Source organism: Phyllostomus hastatus, unplaced genomic scaffold (genome assembly GCF_019186645.2).
Source record: "Phyllostomus hastatus isolate PE091 unplaced genomic scaffold, TTU_PhHast_1.1 phas_contig_150, whole genome shotgun sequence".
Classification (NCBI taxonomy): Eukaryota; Metazoa; Chordata; class Mammalia; order Chiroptera; family Phyllostomidae; genus Phyllostomus; species Phyllostomus hastatus.
Genome location: NW_025333611.1, coordinates 38,924,505 through 38,945,927, shown reverse-complemented (window position 1 = coordinate 38,945,927; position 21,423 = coordinate 38,924,505). Strand labels below are relative to the sequence as shown.

The window sequence follows — 21,423 nt, the reverse complement described above, 5'->3', positions numbered from 1 at the left end:
ACCAGGAATTGAACTGGCAACCTTTAGCTTTGTGGGTCGATGCTCAACCAACACAGCCACACAGGTCAGGGTCCCCTACACTTTTGAGGAAGAGAAGGCCCTGCTTGGTCCTGCATTTTTCTAGCAATCTGCACAAAGATTGAAGTTTGATCGGTCTGTTAAATGAGAGCAGAGCGACCACTCCGGCAGAAACTGTGTTCTGTTTCTGAAGTTGCTCACTTCAGTGGAACAGTCTCACCTCCAGCTCGGTAAGAGCCTGGGCTAAGTGAGTATTTGGAACAAACCAAAACAGTTACCTCTCCTCTGAAAAGCATGGCCTGTTAGGCTCTGTGGCTATGAAAGCACATATCTAGAGAAGCTGAGATTTGATGGCTCTATCTAATCGCAGTTTGAAATAGTATTTCTCACATATGATAAAATCACCACTTTAATTATAGGAGCATAGAATTTAACAACTGAAAATAAACAATGGGTATAGAAAAAAGGAAATAAGATATTTAAAGATTGTCGAGAGAGATAAAAATGTCAAAATTCAGATTATGCCATATGTTAAACAAGGAAGAAATGATTAAATATTCGTAATATCTTAACCAATTTGAGGAAGCTAAAAACGGGGCCATCTCTCAGAACTCCTCCACTTTTAAGCTTGTTATGTGTAGTGCCATCAGGAGTTTATGCCAAGGGTCCCAGCTCTGACTCTAGGACAGTCTACTTCTTTCCTTTCAAGATGATAGCATCTTGCTGGTTGTTAGGAGCTCTTGGCCACCCGATTGAGTCGTTTCTAAAGACAGAGGCGTGCTTAGGCCTTCAGCTACCTGCAAATGTCCGGTTAGGAAAATGCCTTTTCCTGCACTGAGAGCAGGCCCAGCATGTGACCACCAGATGGCAGCAGCGCACTCTGAATAAACGGAGCGGCCGCGAACCCTTCCCTGTTTCCTTCCACTCACTCTCCACTAGGTGACAGCAACATGAATATAACGGGACAGCATTCAGTGAGTTACATAAACCTAACTTTTCTTTTAACTAGGAAAGCTGCACTTTTTTACTTTTTATTTTTTGAATGTTTCGTAGTTTATTTGAGCCCAATGACAACACATGCTGGGGATGAGATCTCAAGTGCTCTGGAGAATAGCACTTTAAAAAAGTATGCACAGTTGGATTTTTTTTTCTCTAGAAAATGCCATGCTATTTGCTTTTGACCTCCCTCACATTAATCTAGTATATAAAAACAAAACAATTTGGGGGGGTTCACCTTCTAAAGAACCTGGGAAAGATTATATTTAAAGCCAATATTAAGATTTTATGGAACCCATACATTCTTACACCAAGGGGGAAAAAAGGTGACTAATATACAGGGCATGGCACAAAATCATACTCGTGCAATTCAGTCACACTCAAGCACACAATGTGACATTTTAGGTGAAATGTTCAAATTTAAAGTATAAATTACCACACACATATTATTACCCCACCAGCCCACTCATGCATGTCTTATTTCTATCAGACCCTGAAGAAGCAACTAAAATAGTCACTTCTTTGAAGATAATATTTATTGACCACCTATTATGTGACAAAAATTGCATGTAAATGTTTAAAAACATTAGTTTTTGTTGAATCTGGATGGGCACTTTTAAAGAAAGCCCAGATTTAAGCTGTTTTGGGGCCATCGCCTGTGTTTTCTGTGATGTTCTGGTGCCTTTCTGCTGGAGCAGACGGCAAAGCCCACCCCGCAGACCTGGGAAGCGCTACCCGTTAGGATTTCGAGGACACACAGGGATGTGCTCTCTCTCCGTGCCCTTCCCTCCCCTGTAGTTGCGTAACAGTAACCCAGCTACGAATAATAGCATATTTTGAATATTCTACAGTTACATTAAAGGCGAAAACTAAGATCGGTTTGGGAGCAGTGGCACAGTAATAAACTCGCTCGCGCGGAGACACAAAGGACTGAGGGGTGAGGAGCGTGATTTGCAGAGAGCAGAGGCTGCAGGGACGGGGTGAGCTGGGCAGGGAGCTCAGAGGAGCAGCTCCAGCCCTGCGGCGCCCCCTAGGGGTCTTAGAGCCTCAGCTGCAAGCAGCCCGAGGCCACTGGGTGGCACAGGGCGAAACCTGAACCCGTGTACAACTCTCTAGAAGCAACATTGGGCAGAAGAGCTAGGAAAAGGAAGACAGGTGTCCCTTGAAACGCGGCTTTGACCCGCGCAGGTCTCCCTTGTAGCGGGTGGTTTTCAATACACAGGTGGCCCTTCCTACCCGTGGGTTTCACGGGCAAAGATGCAATCGACAGCAGGTGAAAATAGCATTTTCGTGATTCTGACCGCAGATTCCCAGCTGCAGACAAAAGTGCTGTTTGAAAGCCAAGGGGCGGTTGTATTCAAAAGTAATAGGTGGGGTTTTCCACTGTGTGGGCGTTGGCGCGGCTGCCCGGTGCTGTTCAAGGGTCAACTGTAATGCGAGCGGCTCTCCACGAGGTGTCCACGGTGAGAGCACCCTGCCCTCAGCAAGTCCCCGGATGTTCAGTTCTCCCTATTCGGCCCCGACCAGCACTAGAACCTATTACAGCGCAGAGTAGCAATAGGAGGTTAGTACTGCAACTGTGCCGAAGACAATTTTCATGCACAATGATTTCATTGTATAGCAAAACTGCACTTTAGTGAAATAAAGCACTTTAGTGTGCTTTATTTCAAGTTGTCTTTAAGGGAAACACAACAAAAAGATACAGCAACCATGAAGGGCAAAGTCTGACTCTTGAGAAGAGGAGAACGTCCCTTTTTGGTTTAGTGTGGATGTGTGTGGGGGGAGGGGGGATGAGGGACTGGGAGAGGGAGCTCTCAGAGAAAGGGCAGGGTAGTGACTTGAATAATCTGTGACCGAACCGTGTCTCCAGGGATCAGCAGGCAAAGTGAGGTGGCTCCAGGGCACCAGCGAGGGGTGCCGCTGCTCACGGGGGAGCAAGGCACTACTCTTCTCTGTGCTTCTTAGCCTTTGGGCTAAATAAGCCCTGTCGGGGAAATGCTGTTACTCCTCCCCAGGAGAGAAGGACTTGCCCAGGGCCCAACAGTTAGCAAAAGGCACAATTAGGATGCAGACGCTGTTCTCTCCACAGTCTTCCCTCTGCTTTTCCAGGGCCTTCCTCCCTAGGCCACGGCTGGTGAGATATCCTTGCTGACTGCCACTAGGGGGCACACTAGCTAATCTGGATCAGTTAGCACAATTGGCTCTCCGTGTAATTATGTAACTATGTCCTAAGTTTAGGACTACTGAAGTTACCACATGGAACTGAGGCATTATAAATTATTCCTGGGAAAATAACAATATGTTTGAAGAAAGTCCCCCTCCCCGCTTTTTATTCTGGATTAAGTAGGAGTCAACCAAGGTTAAACTTCAGAACTCAGCCCAACAGGCAGCATGACCAGAAGCTTTGATCCTTTGTGCCTGGCACTTGGCCAAAAAATGACCTGCTCAGCCTTCCTAGTGGTGACAGGAGGGTGGGGTGGCAGGTGACAGGGTTTAAAGACAAGGTGAATATAGTCTGAGCATTAAGACAAAACTGTTGACGATTGTTGGTGCTGCTTTGTTCTCTACTGAAGTGTTTAGTTTGGGTTGTTCACCGTGACTTTTCTGTGGTTTCGATCCTCAGAAGTCCTTCTTCCCAAAGGAAGAGGCTCTGGCTGGAATTCTTACACAGGTTCAGAGAACAAAGTAGAAAAAGCCAGCCCATCTCAACCAACCCTCTCATTCCAAGAGGCAATTACATTTTAACTGTACAATCCACAGTACACTCGCACAGCATGAATATGTTCTTCTGCAAATGTTTGGAAGCATTTTTAAGAAATTTCAAGTGTCTGTGTCTGTGGCCGTTCTTTAGGTGAAAAAAGTGCTAACAGTCACTATGGAAACCAAGATGCAGGCAACGAGGAGCAAAATCAGACCTATTCGACAGTATTTGGAATGCTTCTCTTGTTCCTCTTCCTTTTTCAATAAAGCATCAAAACCAGGCGTGTACATGTCTCCCAGCCAAAACCGTAGGTCATTGGGATTTTCCTAAAACAAAATTAGACAGAGAATAGGCTTCATCAGTGGTCAACACAAAATTGCAGGGAAGACACTGCCAGGGGTACTGAGGGTCCACGGTCGCCCTACCTGGGGCGAGGCTTCAGTGTGAGGGCTCAGACACCAGAGGCTTGTCGCCCGGGACAGCACAGCCCGCGAGCACGGCCTGCAGCTCCAATCTGCAAGCCTGCGCGTAGGTCTGCATTAAGGGGCCTGTGTGATTTAGTGACTAATTGCTCACCCAACAGGGTTTCTGTCATCTTTAAGCCAATTTAATGTCGCTTACGTTTCATAAATAGTGTGTGTCAATCGGTCTAGTGAGCGGAGATAAAATTAAAACTCCTTCCTTGCTTTAGGTGGGCCTTCGAGGTTTGATTTTGTCGGCATAGTAGGGATAAACGTTGTTTGGCAAGTTTTTCAGCAACGCCAGAAGCCGAGTCCACGGAAGGAGCAAGACTAAGAGTCAAGGGATCCCGCCATGCTTCTCAGGCTGCGGGCCCCCCTTGCAGAGGGCGTGTGTTCCACGTGGAAATTCTGGCACTGCGGAATCTCCTGAAGAAAAGATCCAGCGGATCCTTCCCCGCACCACCCCTACTCCCCAGTCTGTTTCTTTAAGGGGCCTCCGGTCAGACTTGTCTTCAACTGAGGCTCATTCCTGCGTCCAACAAGTCACCTGTAAACGTCTTCTCCCGTTATACACAGCTCTGGTTCTGGGTGAAAGGCTTAGTGTTTATGCCTGCATTCCAGTAAGCACACATATATGGTGAATGCTGAAACTCCGTTTTCACGAACCCACTTCAGGCGTTATTATTTCTCACCTGGATAGTACAGTGACTTACCACTAGACTGCCGCCCTCTCTCTGACTCTATAGTCCCAGCAGGCTCAAAGTCAGCCAGTATCCACGCAGCCTCGGGGGTCAACGAACTAGTTTCAGACTCACCAGTGCACCGCTGGGCGAGTAATGCGCATGCGCGTAGGGGGCTTGGTGGATCCTAGTCATGGCAACACAACCCTCCCATCTCATTGCTACTAGTTTCCATTTCCCAGTTTTATAGAAAAGCTAATGTATTAAAATAAAATTTGGATGACCTGTGCAAAAGCATAGCTGATTTAAAAGTCTCTGCTTTGGCCCTCAACCGACCTTTCATGTGCAACCTAATCAGAGGCCTGTGCCTGGTGAACAAGGGCAAGGCCTCAGCTCTTCCGCAAGAACTTTCGGAACTGCACTGCCTTACAGGCGGCTGATAGCTGCCCTTCACGGCTCTACACGGGACTTCTTTTCTCCTCCCTTATTTGTAAACTCTTAGCAACTTAGAAAAATGAGGGTGGCCAAGGAAACTTTAAACTTCTATAGCCCACAGTGGTGACAAGTTTTCAGAAAGTGAGTTAGGGGCTCTGTTTGCTAATCAAGAGATTCGGACAGGGAAGGTGATGGAAAAGTTGAATTAATGATGTCTAGGAAGAAATGGTAATAAAAACAATAGTCATGACTTCCAGAAACATCCCTGAAGAATAGTTAGTGCTGCCCTGGCTGGTGTGGTTCAGTGGATTGAGTGCCGGCCAGTGAACCAAAAGGTCACTAGTTGGATTCCCAGTCATGGTACTTGCCTGCGTTTGGGGCCAGGTCCCCAGTAGGGGGCGCTGGAGGGGCAACCACACATTGATGTTTCTCTCCATGTCTTTCTCCTCCCTTCTCCTCTCTCTAAATACATAAAATCTTTAAAAAAAAATAGTAGTGCTGAAGAATACCACCATGAGGTCTGTAAACAGGTATGTGACCTGAGGGGCCACACCCTTGAGGTGAGTGATTTGCATGTATAGGTGGGGGGGGGGCACTGGTTTTAGTAAAGCAATATAGCTATCATCCTCCTCTTTGATCTTCTTAAACATAACTCAGTGAAATGGTCCAATAAAAAATACAACTCATTGACAATCATGTTCCATTTGCTTACCCTTACATTCACCCATTTTCTTTTAGTCTGCTTTTTTAGCCCTATTTCCCATTATTCTACTACTTCAGCTGTGGCTCCAGCAAAACTAGGCCATTTATTGTTCTGACAAATTCTCTCACCTTCTTGCATTTGTGCCTTTTCTCTTGCTACACCTCATAGAAGAGCCTACCCCCACCCCACACCCAACGCAAACTATCTACATATTTTGAATTCTACTCACCCAGCATAAATTGACTTTTCTATAAAGACTATTTATTTATTTATTTATTTATTTATTTTTAAAATATTTTATTTATTTATTTTTAGGGAGGGAAGGGAGGGAGTGGGAGAGAGAAAGAGAGAGAGAGAGAGAGAGATCAATGTGCGGTTGCTGGGGGTTATGGCCTGCAACCCAGGAATGTACCCTGGCTGGGAATCGAACCTGGGACACTTTGGTTCCCAGCCCGCGCTCAATCCACTGAGCTACGCCAGCCAGGGCTTATAAAGACCTTTTAAAAAATAATCTAATGTGATTTTGCTCTCTTCTGAGTCTGCACTTCACCTTGTACAACCCTGACCGGCACAATCCTCTTCCTCAACCTCGTCAGTCCAGCATCTTCTATGGTTACTGTTTGCTAGTTTGCTCAGTGTGATGAACTTCCCGAGGGCAGAGATAGTAACATTTACCTTTACAGTCCCCTGGCCATTCACGGAAACAACAAAGAGAAGGGCTCTCACGTACAGTCAAGACATGTTTGTGAAAAAGTCAACACATCCTTTCCTACTCGTAGGGGGTGACTTCTTAGAGGTCCTGCCCTTCAGACTCGGGATGAAAAACACGCGATCATTGTTGCTACAGGGGAGCATCTGTTATGGAAACTTCCCCAGAAAGAGACCACATTCAGGAGGAGATACATTAAGGCTACTGGGAGGTTAAGAAACTTCAAAGACTCCAGATAAGGAGATACTTCAAGGCATGCACATTTGAGATTTTCAGAAGTATAAGATTTTAATGGGGCATAAGGCTGTTCCCTGCAAAAGAAGAAGTCTTTAGATGCTTCAGGTGTGAACACATAGGCATAAGGGCTACTTGGAACATGCCCGGGCTTCCTGGCCCTGGGGCAGCCATGGCTGGCTGGGGCTGGGTAGGAGTCCAGTCCAATCAGAAAACAGAGGGCCACTCTCCTGGCTTGTCAGGTATTTCTAAATCTTCTATGTGATGGGTGACACCAGCAGGGGGAAAAGGGAGAAAAAAACCAGACTTCAGTTGGGTTTAAGCTGGGTGAATGAGTTCATTGCATACCTTTCTTGTGTTGAAATGCTTTTGTTTTGTTTTGTTTCGTTACTGAGACACAGGAAAGAGTCCAGCATGTAAGTCTGCAGTCTTAAATCACTGAGTGGGCTTGAAATGAAATGATCTTTGATGAGAGCTGCCTTGCACAGGGCTGAAGACAGACATTTAACAAATACTTTTTAATAAATGTCCAACAAGGGATTCATAAGTATTTGTCAGCATAAATGGTCACACAACTGGGGGAAAACATACGTGATCTGGCAAATTAATTTTCAAAGATTTTTTACCTTCCTGGTAAACCTTGCTTCTGTGCCACATCAGCTGTGTTGTAAAACTCAAAACAAATAAATAAACACAAATAATGACGAGGAGAGAACAAGGGAACCAGAGGCTGGCATGACCTGAAACCTGAAGATCCGGCGCCTAGTGAGGAATGCCCATCACCCCGATACCCATATCTTTCAGGAGGGCCTCACTGGCCCTCTAATCCCCCCAAAAGTGAGTCTTAGTACCTTCAGATGCCCAGACAGGTTGGTGTGCAGGGAATGCTTGTCATACTCCTCGATGGTCCACGAAGGATTCTTTTTCCTGTCTTCCATAGCTTCCTCCAAACTCATGTCCCCATACAGTGGGTTATTCTTTAGAACTGACAAGAGGGGTGGTGGGGGGATCTCTGTGGAGGCAGCTCCCTTCATGCTGAATCCCCTCAGTTGCTGAGCAGTAATGTTCTTCTTTTCTCTCTGTTGGGAGGCATAGAGACAAGGCTTCTCTTACCATCAGGCCACGGATGGCGGAGAGTGTAGCGTAAAGAACTACACCTGAAAATGTGTCGGTTCTGCCCAGAAACACAACGAATTAGGACAGTGAATGAGGAAAAGATTCCAGGATCTAGTTTGATCTAGAATCCTGTGAGTCCTTTCTTTGCCCGTGATCTTGTTTGGTTTCAGTATCATTCATTAAAATGCTATTTTATAACTACAGACAAAAAACACTGTTCTTTAACTCAAATACTGGTAGAATTCTGAACAAAGCCATTTTTTCAGCTGGCTGGCATTGAGCTTTAATGCCATTTTATTTCCACCTGTGCACTCCATGTCTGATAAGAATAATAGTTAACATTGCTCTACTAATCCAGCAAAGTTAGGATTAAGAGGCATTTTATAGACATGGCTTGGCTTTCCTGGGAATTCTCGCCCAACTCCTATTGCAGACATCTCAGAGAAATGGGCCAACTCGGCATCGCACTCCTTTGTGTCTACAGACCAGCTGGCTATGAGATGCTTCTAATGTTGACTTTCTGATTTTTAAAGTCTTTCTATTGCAGCATAATATGAATAAGACCAAGTACACACATGATAAATACTAGGTTGTTTGCTCAAAAAATGTTCACAAACCAAATAAACCTAAGATCCTACCAAGGAGCAGATCATCCCTCATACTCCTTCTAGTCACTGTCCTCTCCCTGCCCGAGTGTCCCACATTTAATAGCGTGAGCGAGTTTGGACTCTTTCTCCCTCTCCTCCCTTTTTTTTGCATTTTATATGAATGGAACTATCCAATGTGTGCTTTTCTGTGTCTAGTTCAACCTCAGATTTTTACTTTGCTGTTTTTCCTTATAACTACAAAACTATCATGAAGGTAGAAACATTTTTGATTCAAATTTGTTCATTGGCCAAATATAATTGAGAAAAAACAAAAGCAGATAGTGCAATGCTTCATTTATCACGGGGCATCAAGGGAGAGGAATTCCACATGTGTTAATTTTCAGAAAACTGAGGTTTAACCCTTAAAACCTGGCAGCAAATGTCATTAATTTACAGCAATTCTTAAAACAAATGTGTTTCATGTATTTCAGTCTTCCAAAACAGAAAAGATTCAATAGCAATAAATATTCCTCTAAGTTATATTTAGATCAGCAGTAGATTGATGCCCTCTGCATCTATCGAGGTATGTCGATCATGTTAAATATGTATTTATATAAGCTAAGTTGTAAGCTGATATCACATATAGTTTCCTTCAGATATGGCTGTCAGTACAAAGAAATAGTCTGTATAAAATCTTTCCATCCTCTTTGGCCTTAGGTTTTCCTCATTTTCTTAATCCATACACTTTGTACGTAGAGATCAACTTGGAGATCTTCTCACAATCAATTTACGTTCTGTAACTCTGAAGTCTGCAATGAAATCGTGAATCCTCTTGACGTAGCATTTGTCTGTGAGATGGATGACCTCATGGCAATGTGTATGAATTCAAGAAACACAATTTGGTATGAAATTCAGATCATTACAGATTAGCAATTCTGACTCAAGTTTTTTTCTTCAAGGCTAAACATCTTTGATCATCTTTTGAAGGGGAATAATTCTTCTGACATTGATAAGTTGGCTTTGTCAGTTTTCTTGCCTGCTTCACTCATCCTTCAGCTCCCTAAACAAGGAAGCTCTATAAATGAGGGAAATACAGTTTCAAGGGGAAAGAAAAAATAATACACTCTATTACAGTGTATAAAGACCTTGAAAAACTAATATACAAAAGGTAGTCAAATAATCAGAGCTATATTCTAAAAAGAAGAGTCTAGCCCTTAATTCTAAATCATATTCTTGAAAGTCTGAGGTTTCTCTTTGAATGTGGTGCCTTGTATTTTTGTGTTACATGACAATTTGAAAGACATAGAATATTAATAGAATAGCTTTATTAAAACTTTGGTTTCTGGATAAAAATACCACTATTTTTCAAATTTTATCAGCTTAAGAAAGAAAAAAGCATGCATTTGATTCCAATACTTCATTCACATTTTGGATAGATTATATTTAGCAAAGGAAAATTCACCAGTAATTCCATTATTTTAGTTACATGGATTGTTAAATAATTTATATTTTAAATGTTTATGTAAGAAAAGCAATACTCAAAGCTTACCTAGACTTTTTGGCATTAATCATTACTTAGTCCAGTTGTTCTTTATATACTTTATTATTTATGCCATTCAATAAGCAGTAAAATAAAAGACATATTTAGATAAACAAAAACTGAGAATAAATCATTAATAGGCCAATAAAGAAGGAACCTCTAAAAATGTACTTCAGGCAGAATAAAATTAATACTAGAAGGAAAAATTAAATTGGAAAAAGGAATGCTGAACAAGAAAACAAAAAGGAAAAGAGAAAAATGATAAATATATTATAAATCTAAGCAAGCATTAATTTTATATAATAGAAATCATAATAGAAAATAGAAATAACAATTATCACTGATATGTGATTTTTAAAATAAGAGACAATTAAAACACTGAACAGTAACAAGTTGAATGGCTATTTTTTTATGAGGACACTAAGAAATCATTTTATAGAGATATTACTAAAACATGCATTGCTTAATTCAGTAGAGTGGTATTAAAAAGATAAGAGAAAGTTGAAAACAATACAAGAAAAATAAAAGAATATAGTGGAACCCCCGGAAAATAGAAAAAATATTTCAAAATAATCACATTAAATGTAAATAGACTAAACCTTGTATTTAAATGACAGAGATTGTCAGATCAGTTTAAACAGTAAATTCAATTATGTAATATTTACAAGAGAAATACCTAATATCTAAGGACTCAGAAAGAATGAGAGTGAATAAATGTAAAAAGCAGACAACTAAAAACCAACGAGAGCTGGGTGTTGTGGTGGCTGGTTAAATGCACACCGAAACAAACTTTTGTCTTCTCTTCCTGAGCACACAGAATAACCCCCTTTCCCAGGCTGTCTAGAATTTAAACTGGGACCAAAATAACAGAGACCACTTCCAAAACTGACTCCTAAAGTCTCCCACCAGATTTTTGGCTCACTTTTCCTTACTTCCTTTTTTTGGTGTCTCTGTAAGCTCGGATCTGAGATGGCAGAGCTACGAGGACAAAGAACTTGAACCCCTGGGTTATTGCTGGGAAAACAGCTGCCCCCAAACACATCTGTCCTTCCTCGGACTTTTCATGAGCAGGAATATTTTTCCTTTATAGTAACTGATAGTCTGTGGGGTATTTATCACCACAGTGTAGCCTAGGCTACCCTCCCTAACACAGATGTGGCGCCTTGAAATTCCATGACTGCGTGGCAGTGGCTCAGCAGACAAGCAGTGGAGAGGGACAGAGTGGCATCAGCAGCTGGAGTGATGCCTCCTCACACTCTTCAGTGAGAATCATTTGGTGGAAGTATCTGTGGCCACTGGAGTCTAATTCCCTGTAGCTCTAGGAGAAATGCTTACAAGTTATTGGACAGTACAAGAATCAGAGCATCGCTGCAAGACTAGACAGAGCTGAGATTAGAGAAAGAACTGGACAGTTTGTAAGAGAGTAGACAGAGTTTAAAAATTGTATGCTTTCACCCTGGCTGGTGTAGCTCAATGGATTGAGTGCGGGCTGTGAATCAAAGGGTCGTGGGTTTGATTCCCAGTCAGGTCACATGCCTGAGTTGCAGGCCAGATCCCCCAGTGGGGCCAGATCCCCAGAGGCAACCACACATTGATGTTTCTCTCCCTCTCTTTCTCCTTCTCTTCCCCCTCTTTAAAAATTAATTAATTATTTTAAAAATGTATGCTTTCTATTGTTTAAAAATCTGACTGTTTATAGAGCCCAAACACTGAGACACAGACTTCTTTTTTCCTGAAGAAAAAAAAAAGCATTGAGCCAAAAAGCCCATTAAAATTTCTCAGCTGAATGAAGTGACTCAGAGTGAAGGTCATATGAAGGGTGTGGTTTCATAACTCACTCCTGACAGCCTGCAGGTGGCTGCCCTTGAGTCACAGCATAGAGGAGCAGCAGCAGAAAGCAAGGCATTAAAGCCTGTTTGAGAGCTGTGTCTTCAAAGAACTTTAGGTGTATTTATTGATAGGCAGAGCTGACTGCAAGTATATAGATAGGATTACATTAACCAAAAAAAGCTTACTAATTTTTTAAAGATATGTATTACCAAAGGAACCAAAAGCATACACCTAAAAGTTTTGGATTGCTTAAGATTAAAAAAACAAGACAATGATAACTGACCTCTAAGTATCCATGAGTAAGAGTAAACTTTGATGCCTAGACAGAATTGATGGTGGAGCCAAGGACTGCAGAGGCCTTCTGAAAAGCAGGACCACCCCAGCCCATCTTCCACCTTCCAGGAAGAAGCGCACACAGACCGTCCCAGGAGGGTCTCAGAGTGACTTTGGAGCAGCGACCACGAGGAAGGAAGAGTTACACGTACGTGTGTATGTCTGTTCGCCAGAGTAATGGGCTGTGCCGGAGCCTGGCTAGATGCTGACCAAATCACGTTTTTCATCGGCATGCAGCAGCCAAGCGGGGAAAGGAGATAAAGCAATAAGCCCAGTAAAGGACACCATCTGGAAGTCAAGGGGAGGACAGCCTCTCGCCCTTGGCCTTCCACTCGGGGTCAGCGGTTCAGTGCGGAAGGCTCCTGAACTCTGGAACAGGTGTGATATGGAAGCCAGGAAAGGATGTAACAAAGAGACTAGTCAGAAAAGATTCTGAAGTCTCATGGCTAATCAGAAAAAATAAGGCCCACCGAAGTATCTGGAAAAACATATTTTATCATTTAAACTAAATTTAAAAACATCAACCCTTTCTTTTCACTACCTCCCTGTGTAAAGGGATCAGCAGAAATGTGTAGAATACAGCTCCAAATGCCTCCAGCAGGCCCCAAATAATTTTCACGGCCAGGAACATTAGATTTGGGAGAAAGGTTGTTCATTGCGGTGAGATGAAGTTTGTGGTAAAGCTCCTTCACTTCTCCAGTGAGAGAATGGGAAGAGTAGAAATATAGTAGAAACTAGAAATAGTGTCTGTACTCTCTGCAAATATGGTGCCCTGCATGTCCGCAGGGGAGGGGCGGGCAGGGGCCAGGGCTGGGGGCATGCCCAAGAGCCTCAGGGCTCGCCTTTCTCTGTGCACCGCACTGCTTTACCTCATAGGAGGATGGCACAGGGAAGTTCCCCTGAAAGTAAAAGGTGACTTTCAAATAACTTAAATATAAGTAAATCATGGGTATAAACATGATACATATATTTAAGAATTCAACTTCATGTTTGGGATCTAGGGGACCTTTGCTGGCACTGCTGAATTAGTGGCAATTTTGAGGGCAATGTTGGTGGGCAGAGCCCTGTGACATTTGGCAAGGTAGTCTGAGTCCCAAACACCGTGCCCCTGGGTGGGGTGATGCCGAAGGATGAGCTGACACAATGCTGAAGTTTTTGAGGATTTCAGGGGAGTGAAAAATCTGCTGCTTGTGTTAGCCATGTAGCCTCACGGACGTGCTGACTAGGTCCTCCATCAGCACCATCCACACACACCCCTCTATCCACAGCATAAATCAGAACGGCAAGTGGTATTATTTGCTGTTTTCCAAATTCTAATGAAAGGACAATTTCAACACATTTTGAATATTGGCAAATAATGATAGTAATAGTAATAATAATAATGGACATTTCTTGTACAGGGAACCCTTTTTCTCAATTGTTTTCATATCATCTTTTATTTGCTCTCACTTTTAAGAAAATACGTAAAATGAATATCATCCTAATTTTGCAAGTGGAAATACTGAAGCATGGACTGAATAAGGGCCATAACAGATGTCTCTCACTGTGGATATGACACAAGAAACCAACTTTCTAACTTTTTTATTCAATGAGGCTTTATGCCTCCCTGAGACCGTGAGGGTTTTAAAGTAGGAGCCAGTCGACAGCTGCCACATGTGAATCCCAACACCTCAACGCACCTGGCACACACAGCGCCTTCTTCCGGGTATCATTACAGCCACTTAAAACCGTCAGGTGTCTATTTCTTTTAGATTTCTTTTTGTCATCCAATGAATATGTCACTCCCAGATTTCAAGATCCAGCCAAGGAGAGAATACTTACTGACACACTGCCATCTGAAGTTGTGAGTGTAATTGCTATCGCTCATGACATGGGCCTCACTCACCCCACTACTTGAACTTGTAATTGACTCACTACCCCCATATCATTTTGGTTGTAAACGGGCCATTGTTTAGTCATTAAATATTTTGTTTTAGGGTAAAAGGATAATGACATCAAGTTTATCTGTAGTTTACAATGACCAATAACTTATTCAAAGACATAAGAAGCAGATTTTTACTTCCTCAGTTTTTCCTTGAATAGCTATTTCAGCCCATAGAGCTTGTGGCAAAAGACACCCTTTAAAAATCTGCATTTTGCTCTGGCTGGCGTAGCTCAGTGGATTGAGTGCGGGCTGTGAACCAAAGTATCGCAGGTTGGATTCCTAGTCAGGGCACATGCCTGGGTTGCAGGCCATGGCCCCCAGCAACCACACATTGATGTTTCTCTCTCTCTCTCTCTCTTTCTCCCTCCCTTCCCTCTCTAAAAATAAATAAATACAATCTTTAAAAAAATCTGCATTTTATTCAGGTTTAGGGGCAACATTCAACAGAGCTTGAAACTGTGAAGTTCCCCATGAAGGAAATAGGTCAAGTCCAGTACCAAACAGAGGAGGTTAGATCCACGTGTTCTGGCCCCAAAGGAACTGATTGGCTATGTTAGACTTAGCCTCATGGCATAGGAAAGCCAAGGTTTTCTGAACTAATCTTTGAATCATTTTATTCCATGATATAAACAATGGGGGAGAAGAAGGAGGAATTTCACTGCCCTTAGCTTAAAACTGAACAAAACACGGAAACTGACCAACAAGGTGCATACGGATGGGTGGAAGGGTTTTGAGGATTACAAAATAGGAAAGATACAACATTTTTTAAAAGTCAGTTGTCATAATAGGCTGCCTTACCATGGAAATAAATTAAAACCCTTATAGGTGGAGGGAACACTTACATAATCATGTGAGTGTACTTGATTCTGAATGATCTCACGATAAAGGTCCCGAGGAGCCCACAAAACACACCACAAAGGAGTCACTTGACACCAGGACTTATGAGTAGCAACTGTTTCTTAAAAGAAAACGAATTTCTGTTCGGGGAATTTGAACCACGCCGAAGGACTTAATGACCTGCAGGGGTTTGTGGGTCGGTCACATCTGTTCTGAAAGGCAGTGCTTCTTCCTGCTTCGGAGTGGACTAACCCTTAACCCCATGAGCCCTCCCGTTCTGAAACAAAGATCATCTCTGTCTCATAAGCTGGGCAGCAGGCAGGGCCTCTCTGTTTATTCCAGCACATGGAACTCATCACAGCTTTATTCTCTCTGGTCAGCAAAAAAGAGGAAGGTGCAGAAGGAGAAAGCAAGAAATAAAGTCTGCCTGGGTGTTGTAGATCTGATTGGTATGTCCTACCCCTGAGAACACCTGCAGAAAATAAAAGTATTGGAAGTAACAGCCAGCACCTTTCCAAAGTGGAGAATTCGTTCTATATCCTTTCCTTCTGTCGCTAACTTTCGTGAATCTGCTGCCTGAGTCTTCCGCGCCTAAAATGAAAGGCAGTTGGTCTAAATGAGGCGTGTGAGCTCCTAGCTTAAGCTTCTGATGCTTTGTACTTAGAAGACACCAAAAGTTAGGGGCAGGTTTCCCCTCCAGAGCCTTACTTGCAATCTGGTTTGAAAAATCCTGAGAGAGAGGGATCAAACGAAGGCTAGGCAGACTCTACAATGAAGACATGCTGGGAAGGCAGTGTTGGAGGGGAATGAATGGGTGGGAGAACTCGCTTCTGTTATAAAGTGATGAGAGAAAATCTCTTACTCGAAGGAAGAAAGGCCTTTTCCCTGAGGCAAGAGTAGCTACTCTGTTCTCTGCTCCCTGCAGTCTTCCTTTTGCACAAATGCTGCAAGGGCCAGAGTGAGAAAGGAAGGAGCCCCCGCCCCATGCCCAGATGTGCCCAGAGGGTACCTGCGAGTAGACAAGGTTTTTCCAGTTCTGTGCAGCAGGGAAATTCCCACCTGGGAACCTCACCAAACCGCCCTGAAGGAGGGCCGAGTTCCTCATTAACAGCTTCACATCCAGCTGCAGGAACTTGTCAGGATGGTTGTTATTTGGCAAAGCGGAGAGATCCATGCCTCCCTCTGTCCCCGGTGGGAATCAAATACGAGTGGGGCTGGTCCCGGCAGACTCGTGCATTATTGAGCAGTGCGAGGAGCCTCCGACTGGCCCTGGAAACCAGGTCTCTCAGCTGCGCTCGGATGCCACGATCAGCATGACACATCGACGCAGGAGCAGTGCAGCACCCTGCCTTCTCTCTCTCTCTCTCTCTCTCTCTCTCTCTCTCTCTCACTCACACACACACACACAGGAATGCATTTAGGGTGCTTGAATGGGTCTGCACTCATGAACTTTAATAGGTGCTGAAATCAGACGTGGGTAGCAATGCCTCTCCATACAGAGTCAGAACTAGCAGTTTAATAAGGAGGAGCTTTCTCTGGAGAAAAGCTGCCAGAATTTTGGCATCACAGTCCATAATTTGGAGCACATGGGATCGTCACCTATAGAAAAACGTCACCTGAATTTTCTCTCTGAATGTGACTGAGCCGACCCAGCGGATTTGGCCCTGCCCACGCAGGCTCACAGGTGATCCGCAGGATCCTGTTTCTCCTCGAGTTTGACTTCCAGAGTCTCACAGGAAACATAACTGTGCTTAGTGCATCTGCTTCGTTTGGAGTAGAGAAAGGGCAAGAATTTTTCTTCCCACTTTGCTACTGGAGTCTTGTCCCCACCTACCGCCTTGACCCATTCCCTCTCTTCCCAGCTGCAGGAACTCCTGTGCTGTGCTTGGTGTTCACTCAGCACGTTTGGAACCACAGAGGCCTGTGGCTGCTGGGTTTGGGTGACCTGCTGTCTTGAGTGGACCCACCTGCGGTTCAGGGAGCCAAGGTGCCGGTGAGGCCACGGATGGTGTATGGAGTCAGGGAGTGATGACTTTCATGGAGATACACTCCCATTGGAAGATGTTCTGCCTCAGGCAACCCGCTACTTCTCAGTGGGAAAGGACTCACTCCCAGCTAGAGAGAGAGGAAACCTGCCCCGTGTGAGAAGGTGAAGGACAGACACGTCAGCAGTTTCTAAAAGACATGAGTTGTCTGTTACATTTGCACCCCTGTAAACCCACCTGACTCAGCAGGAAGGCTTCCCTTCCAGGGGTGATGAGGTTACATGTGGAACGCATCAGCAGCACATTGCAGACGAGAGCCATAGAGCTTACGAGAATCAGCAGCCGGATGTTCTCGAACCGAGCGAGACACCAGAGAGTACATACCTTCTTTATAACAATAAGCATGAGGGTGTTAAAAAAAATCTGTCCCACTTATAGTAGTAAAACTGGATTAAACAGTCAACACTTTCTGTAAGAATTTTCTGGACCCAAGCTCCATCACTGTCTTACAGAAGTTGAAATACATGAATACATTGGGGTAGTTGTATCAGTACGTTTACTGGAGATAGCACTTCATAATGGCAGTTAATAACCAAACAGTTAAATCACAAGTGTGCCAAGAATCAAGTATATTGTGGGAATGTGCGTGTGCTTGGTACTTTCTGGATTTTTCTGGCTGCTGCCAGAATTCATCTAATGAACAAATATTTCTCAGGCTGTTTGCTTTTCCTAAAAGATTCTATGGGGAATAACAAACATCTTCAAGAAGAACCTAACTTCTCTTTGGCTCTCTATATTATTGGCAAGGGGAGACACAGAGCTCAGATCCAAATATATTGATCAGGCCAGGCTTTTTTCTTAGCCAAAGTATGAGGTAGGTGAAAGGAGCCTTCAGTTTTCCTTCGGTGTGCTTCCCTCCGATCTGCCCGCCACGCTCCAGATGACCACAGGGTTGTATACAAGTCAAGCTCAGTCTCAGACCCTCCACATCCCCCACCATCCTGCCCACCCTCTCCCCAGACCATCGGCTCTGGTTCTCACTGCTACCCCTGTGGGGAGCCTACATAACGGACAAGGGGAGTGAAACGGGGCCATCTATAATAGTGTCAACAATAAAAATGAAAAATAAAAATAAAAAGGAGAAATCAAGCTGTCTGTCTCCTTCCTCCCCCTCTACTGGCCATACCCCACCCTCACCCCTAAATCTGTGTCCTCGCTTATGCCTGGAAACACTCCTTCATGCCCTGGCTATTGACCCCTGTTAACCATCTTCTAGGGGTCATCACTAATACCTAGACTTTCTTCCACAAAACCTTGGCATACTTTCTTCAGTAGGAATGTTTTCTCCCTCCTTTGAAATCTTAGGGAGATTTCTTTATACTCTCACCTTACTATCTCGTGTTTGATCATGTATTTCATACTTTCCTTTATGGGTCTCCATACCGGGGGCCGAGTTACAAAGGACGGCCCAGTGGGATGCTTCCTGGCCCACAGGCAACGTCTCCGAAGACCCCCCTGATGCTCATTGCTCAGCACACCCTGACGATTGTCCCCTCCAGAGCCCCAGGAAGGGCTCTGCTCTGTTTGGAAACGGATAATCCAATTACATTTCTTTAAAAAAAAATGGCTTATTGTCCTGTTTTCCAATGGTCTCTGCTCAGTGAAAAAGAAATCCATTGCCCAGAATGTTCATGACACACTCTGCAGCCTCTTCTGGTATTTTTTTTAATGTACAAACACATTGAAGACTCTAAAAAGTTCTGCTTCATTACCTCTAGCATTTTCTGTATCTATTTGATCATGTAACACCCATTTCATTGTTTTCTTTTTAGCTTTTCAAAGTTTTACCTGAAAGTAATTGGACAAATATTGACTTGTTTCTATTACATTAATACCTTCATTCTAGAGTGAAGAAGACTATCAATAAATATAAATAAAAAACTATATTGCAGGGACAATCTAGTGGAAATGTGGATATCTGCCACTTCTTAGTCCTTACTATGTAGGTAATCATTTGCTTTCTTTCTTTACAGAAAAATTTTTTTGAAAGTCTCATTTCTCCTTAGATTTGGACCCAGCATTATTGGTTTTTGAACCATGAGAATTGTGAAAATAGAATTAAATATGGTTCGCTAGGCAAACTGTCTACATATTAATTAACCTCATTTTCTTCTTTCTTCTCATTCTCTCATCTTTCCTTTTATCTTCCTTCTTTCCTCCCTCCCTTCCTTTCTTTCTTTCTTTCTTTCTTTCTTTCTTTCTTTCTTTCTTTCTTTCTTTCTTTCTTTCTTTCTTTCTTTCTTTCTTTCTTTCTTTCTTTTTCTCTTACTAAATTGTACCAATAACCTACTGAAATGCCTGAAACTATTTTCAGCTGAAAATCCTATACAATGTCCAGATGAGCAGTTAGAATTCATCAAATTATCTCAGAAAGTTTCAAAATTAGTTGGATGGTTTTGATTACAAACAAAGCCTGTGATGAAGTTATAAATCCTATGCACCTATTAAAAACATTTTAGAAACTAGTGAACAAGGGAGGCAATCAGGGTAATTGAGTGCACAGAATCTGGAGTCCTAGTGGCTTTATTACATCCAACTGAAATGTGTTCTTGGGCAAGTCACTGACACTCTCTGAGCCTCAGGTCACTCGGCTATAAATGTGAAGATATTGTTGGTACTTTACAAGGTTGCTATGAGGTTTAATAGATAGAGCAAGAATATAGCTTTTCATTTCAGTTGTCTCTGATATAAAACAAACCTAAAAAATTACTCCTATTAGCCATCTATAGCTAAAAAGCTAATAACATTTCCCAGAATCCCCTTCTTTGCATGATTCTGGGTTAGGACTGGCCCAAAGAGGAGCTTGCATGAGATCAAAAGGGAAAAACAGAAGCAGCATCCCTTCATCTGAAAGTCTTCTTGCAATGGAATGCAGTGAGAGACAGAGGCACGGTGGCTTGGCAGTTTCCAAGTGGCCTTTGCTCTCTTGAGCTCCATGCCCATTTCTTCTTTCCAGCTGATGCTCCTGTTGATCAACAGCGACTCAGATGCCCTGCCACATGTTTGACTGCAGTCCTACAATGGTGGGCATTATGCAGATGCAACAGCCTCCAATAGACACCGTTAGCAATGGCCTTTTCATGGTTAGACTTACCTGGCGGTGCCTGGCTGCTCAGATCGGTTGATGACCCCTCTGATCTCCCAGCTCCTCCTGATGATGTGAATTCAAATCTGTTGACCCGTAACACTCCAACTCTGCTCTGCTGACTGAGGCGTGACAAGTACTGCTACAAAAAATGGGTGTTTCCCAGGAAGAGAATTCCAGAAGTGAAATCTGGAATTCGTTCTCTGATCTGACTACACTCAATGGTGTTAGTGACCCTGTTTCCAGGAGTAAGTGGGACCTGGTCAGTCATGGCACGTGGTGCCCACAGGGTTATCTAAATTCACCTGTAGTCATCTGTAGGGAGGTGCCTATTGAAAGCAAGGCTCTGGGTCAGCAAGTACCTGCTGCATTAGGGCTTTTTCATAGAAACAAAAAGATTAATGACTGTGTGGTTGATCCATTGCTTCCAAATAGGCTGGAGAACTTACAGAAAGAGAATAATAAGCCTGAGGTTTTAAAGTCACCACCCAAGGTCTAAGCTGGGACCCAAAAAGCTCACAGAACAACTCTGGAATCAAACCTTTTTTGCTCTACTGCTCATGTTCCACCATCTGTCATGTCTTCTAAGTCCACATCGGATCCAGTCCTGGAAGATCCAAGGGGGCCAGGCAAACAGTGTGGCTCGTGAGGTGGTTCCATGCATGTCAGAGGAATTGCAAGGCTTCACTCACTCACGTTTACAGACACCCAAAGTTCAGAGATGTTTTTTAAGAGGGTTAAGTTAGGATGGAAGGAAAGGAATACAATGTCGAATTAGTTAAATGTTTTCGATGTGGGTTCATGAAGTGGAGATTTTAGAAAGTGTTAGTTCACATGGCTGGGAGTCATTCTAACAACTCATCTGAAACCCAGACCCACGGTGGCCCACCAGGATGAAGCTGAGCTGCTGACACTTCCTTGCCATAATGTGCTGTAGAGGAAGGCATGTAAATGTTTAAGGAGATTGGCTTTGGTAGGGTAGATGTGTTCGCTTACCTGTTCCACCTGCCCCCTGGGTGTATCTAGGGGGCTTTCCCTGAGCCAAGCCTTTGAAAAGTCACTGGGGAAGGCAGCCTTGGAATCCTTACAGAGCTCTCAAGTGGCTATTCTCTGAATGTCAGAAGTGCCATTGGGAAATGCTGCCCTGGAGCTTTGTGAATTTTATGAGAATAGGGACCACCTCAAGGGC

At 43.5% G+C, this 21,423-nt stretch overlaps 1 protein-coding gene across 1 annotated transcript; it reads right to left on the bottom strand.

The window, feature by feature from the left end:
* Positions 1 to 3,861: 3,861 nt before the first annotated feature.
* Positions 3,862 to 16,278, bottom strand: MINAR2 (membrane integral NOTCH2 associated receptor 2). The gene is made up of 3 exons (XM_045818721.1): positions 16,114 to 16,278; positions 7,789 to 8,016; positions 3,862 to 4,041 (listed from the first exon to the last, which is right to left on the bottom strand). The coding sequence occupies exons 1-3, from the start codon at positions 16,276 to 16,278 to the stop codon at positions 3,862 to 3,864; spliced, it is 573 nt and encodes a 190-aa protein (XP_045674677.1).
* Between the last annotated feature and the right edge of the window lie 5,145 nt (positions 16,279 to 21,423).

Excerpts from the sequence above, each read along its gene's own strand:
- MINAR2 (XM_045818721.1), bottom strand. The coding sequence starts at position 16,278 with ATGGATCTCTCCGCTTTGCCAAATAACAACCATCCTGACAAGTTCCTG. Across the intron at positions 8,017-16,113 it reads AAAACCTTGTCTACTCGCAG|AGAGAAAAGAAGAACATTAC; the intron begins GTACCCTCTGGG and ends GCCTCCCAACAG. Across the intron at positions 4,042-7,788 it reads ACCTGTCTGGGCATCTGAAG|GAAAATCCCAATGACCTACG; the intron begins GTACTAAGACTC and ends ATTTTGTTTTAG.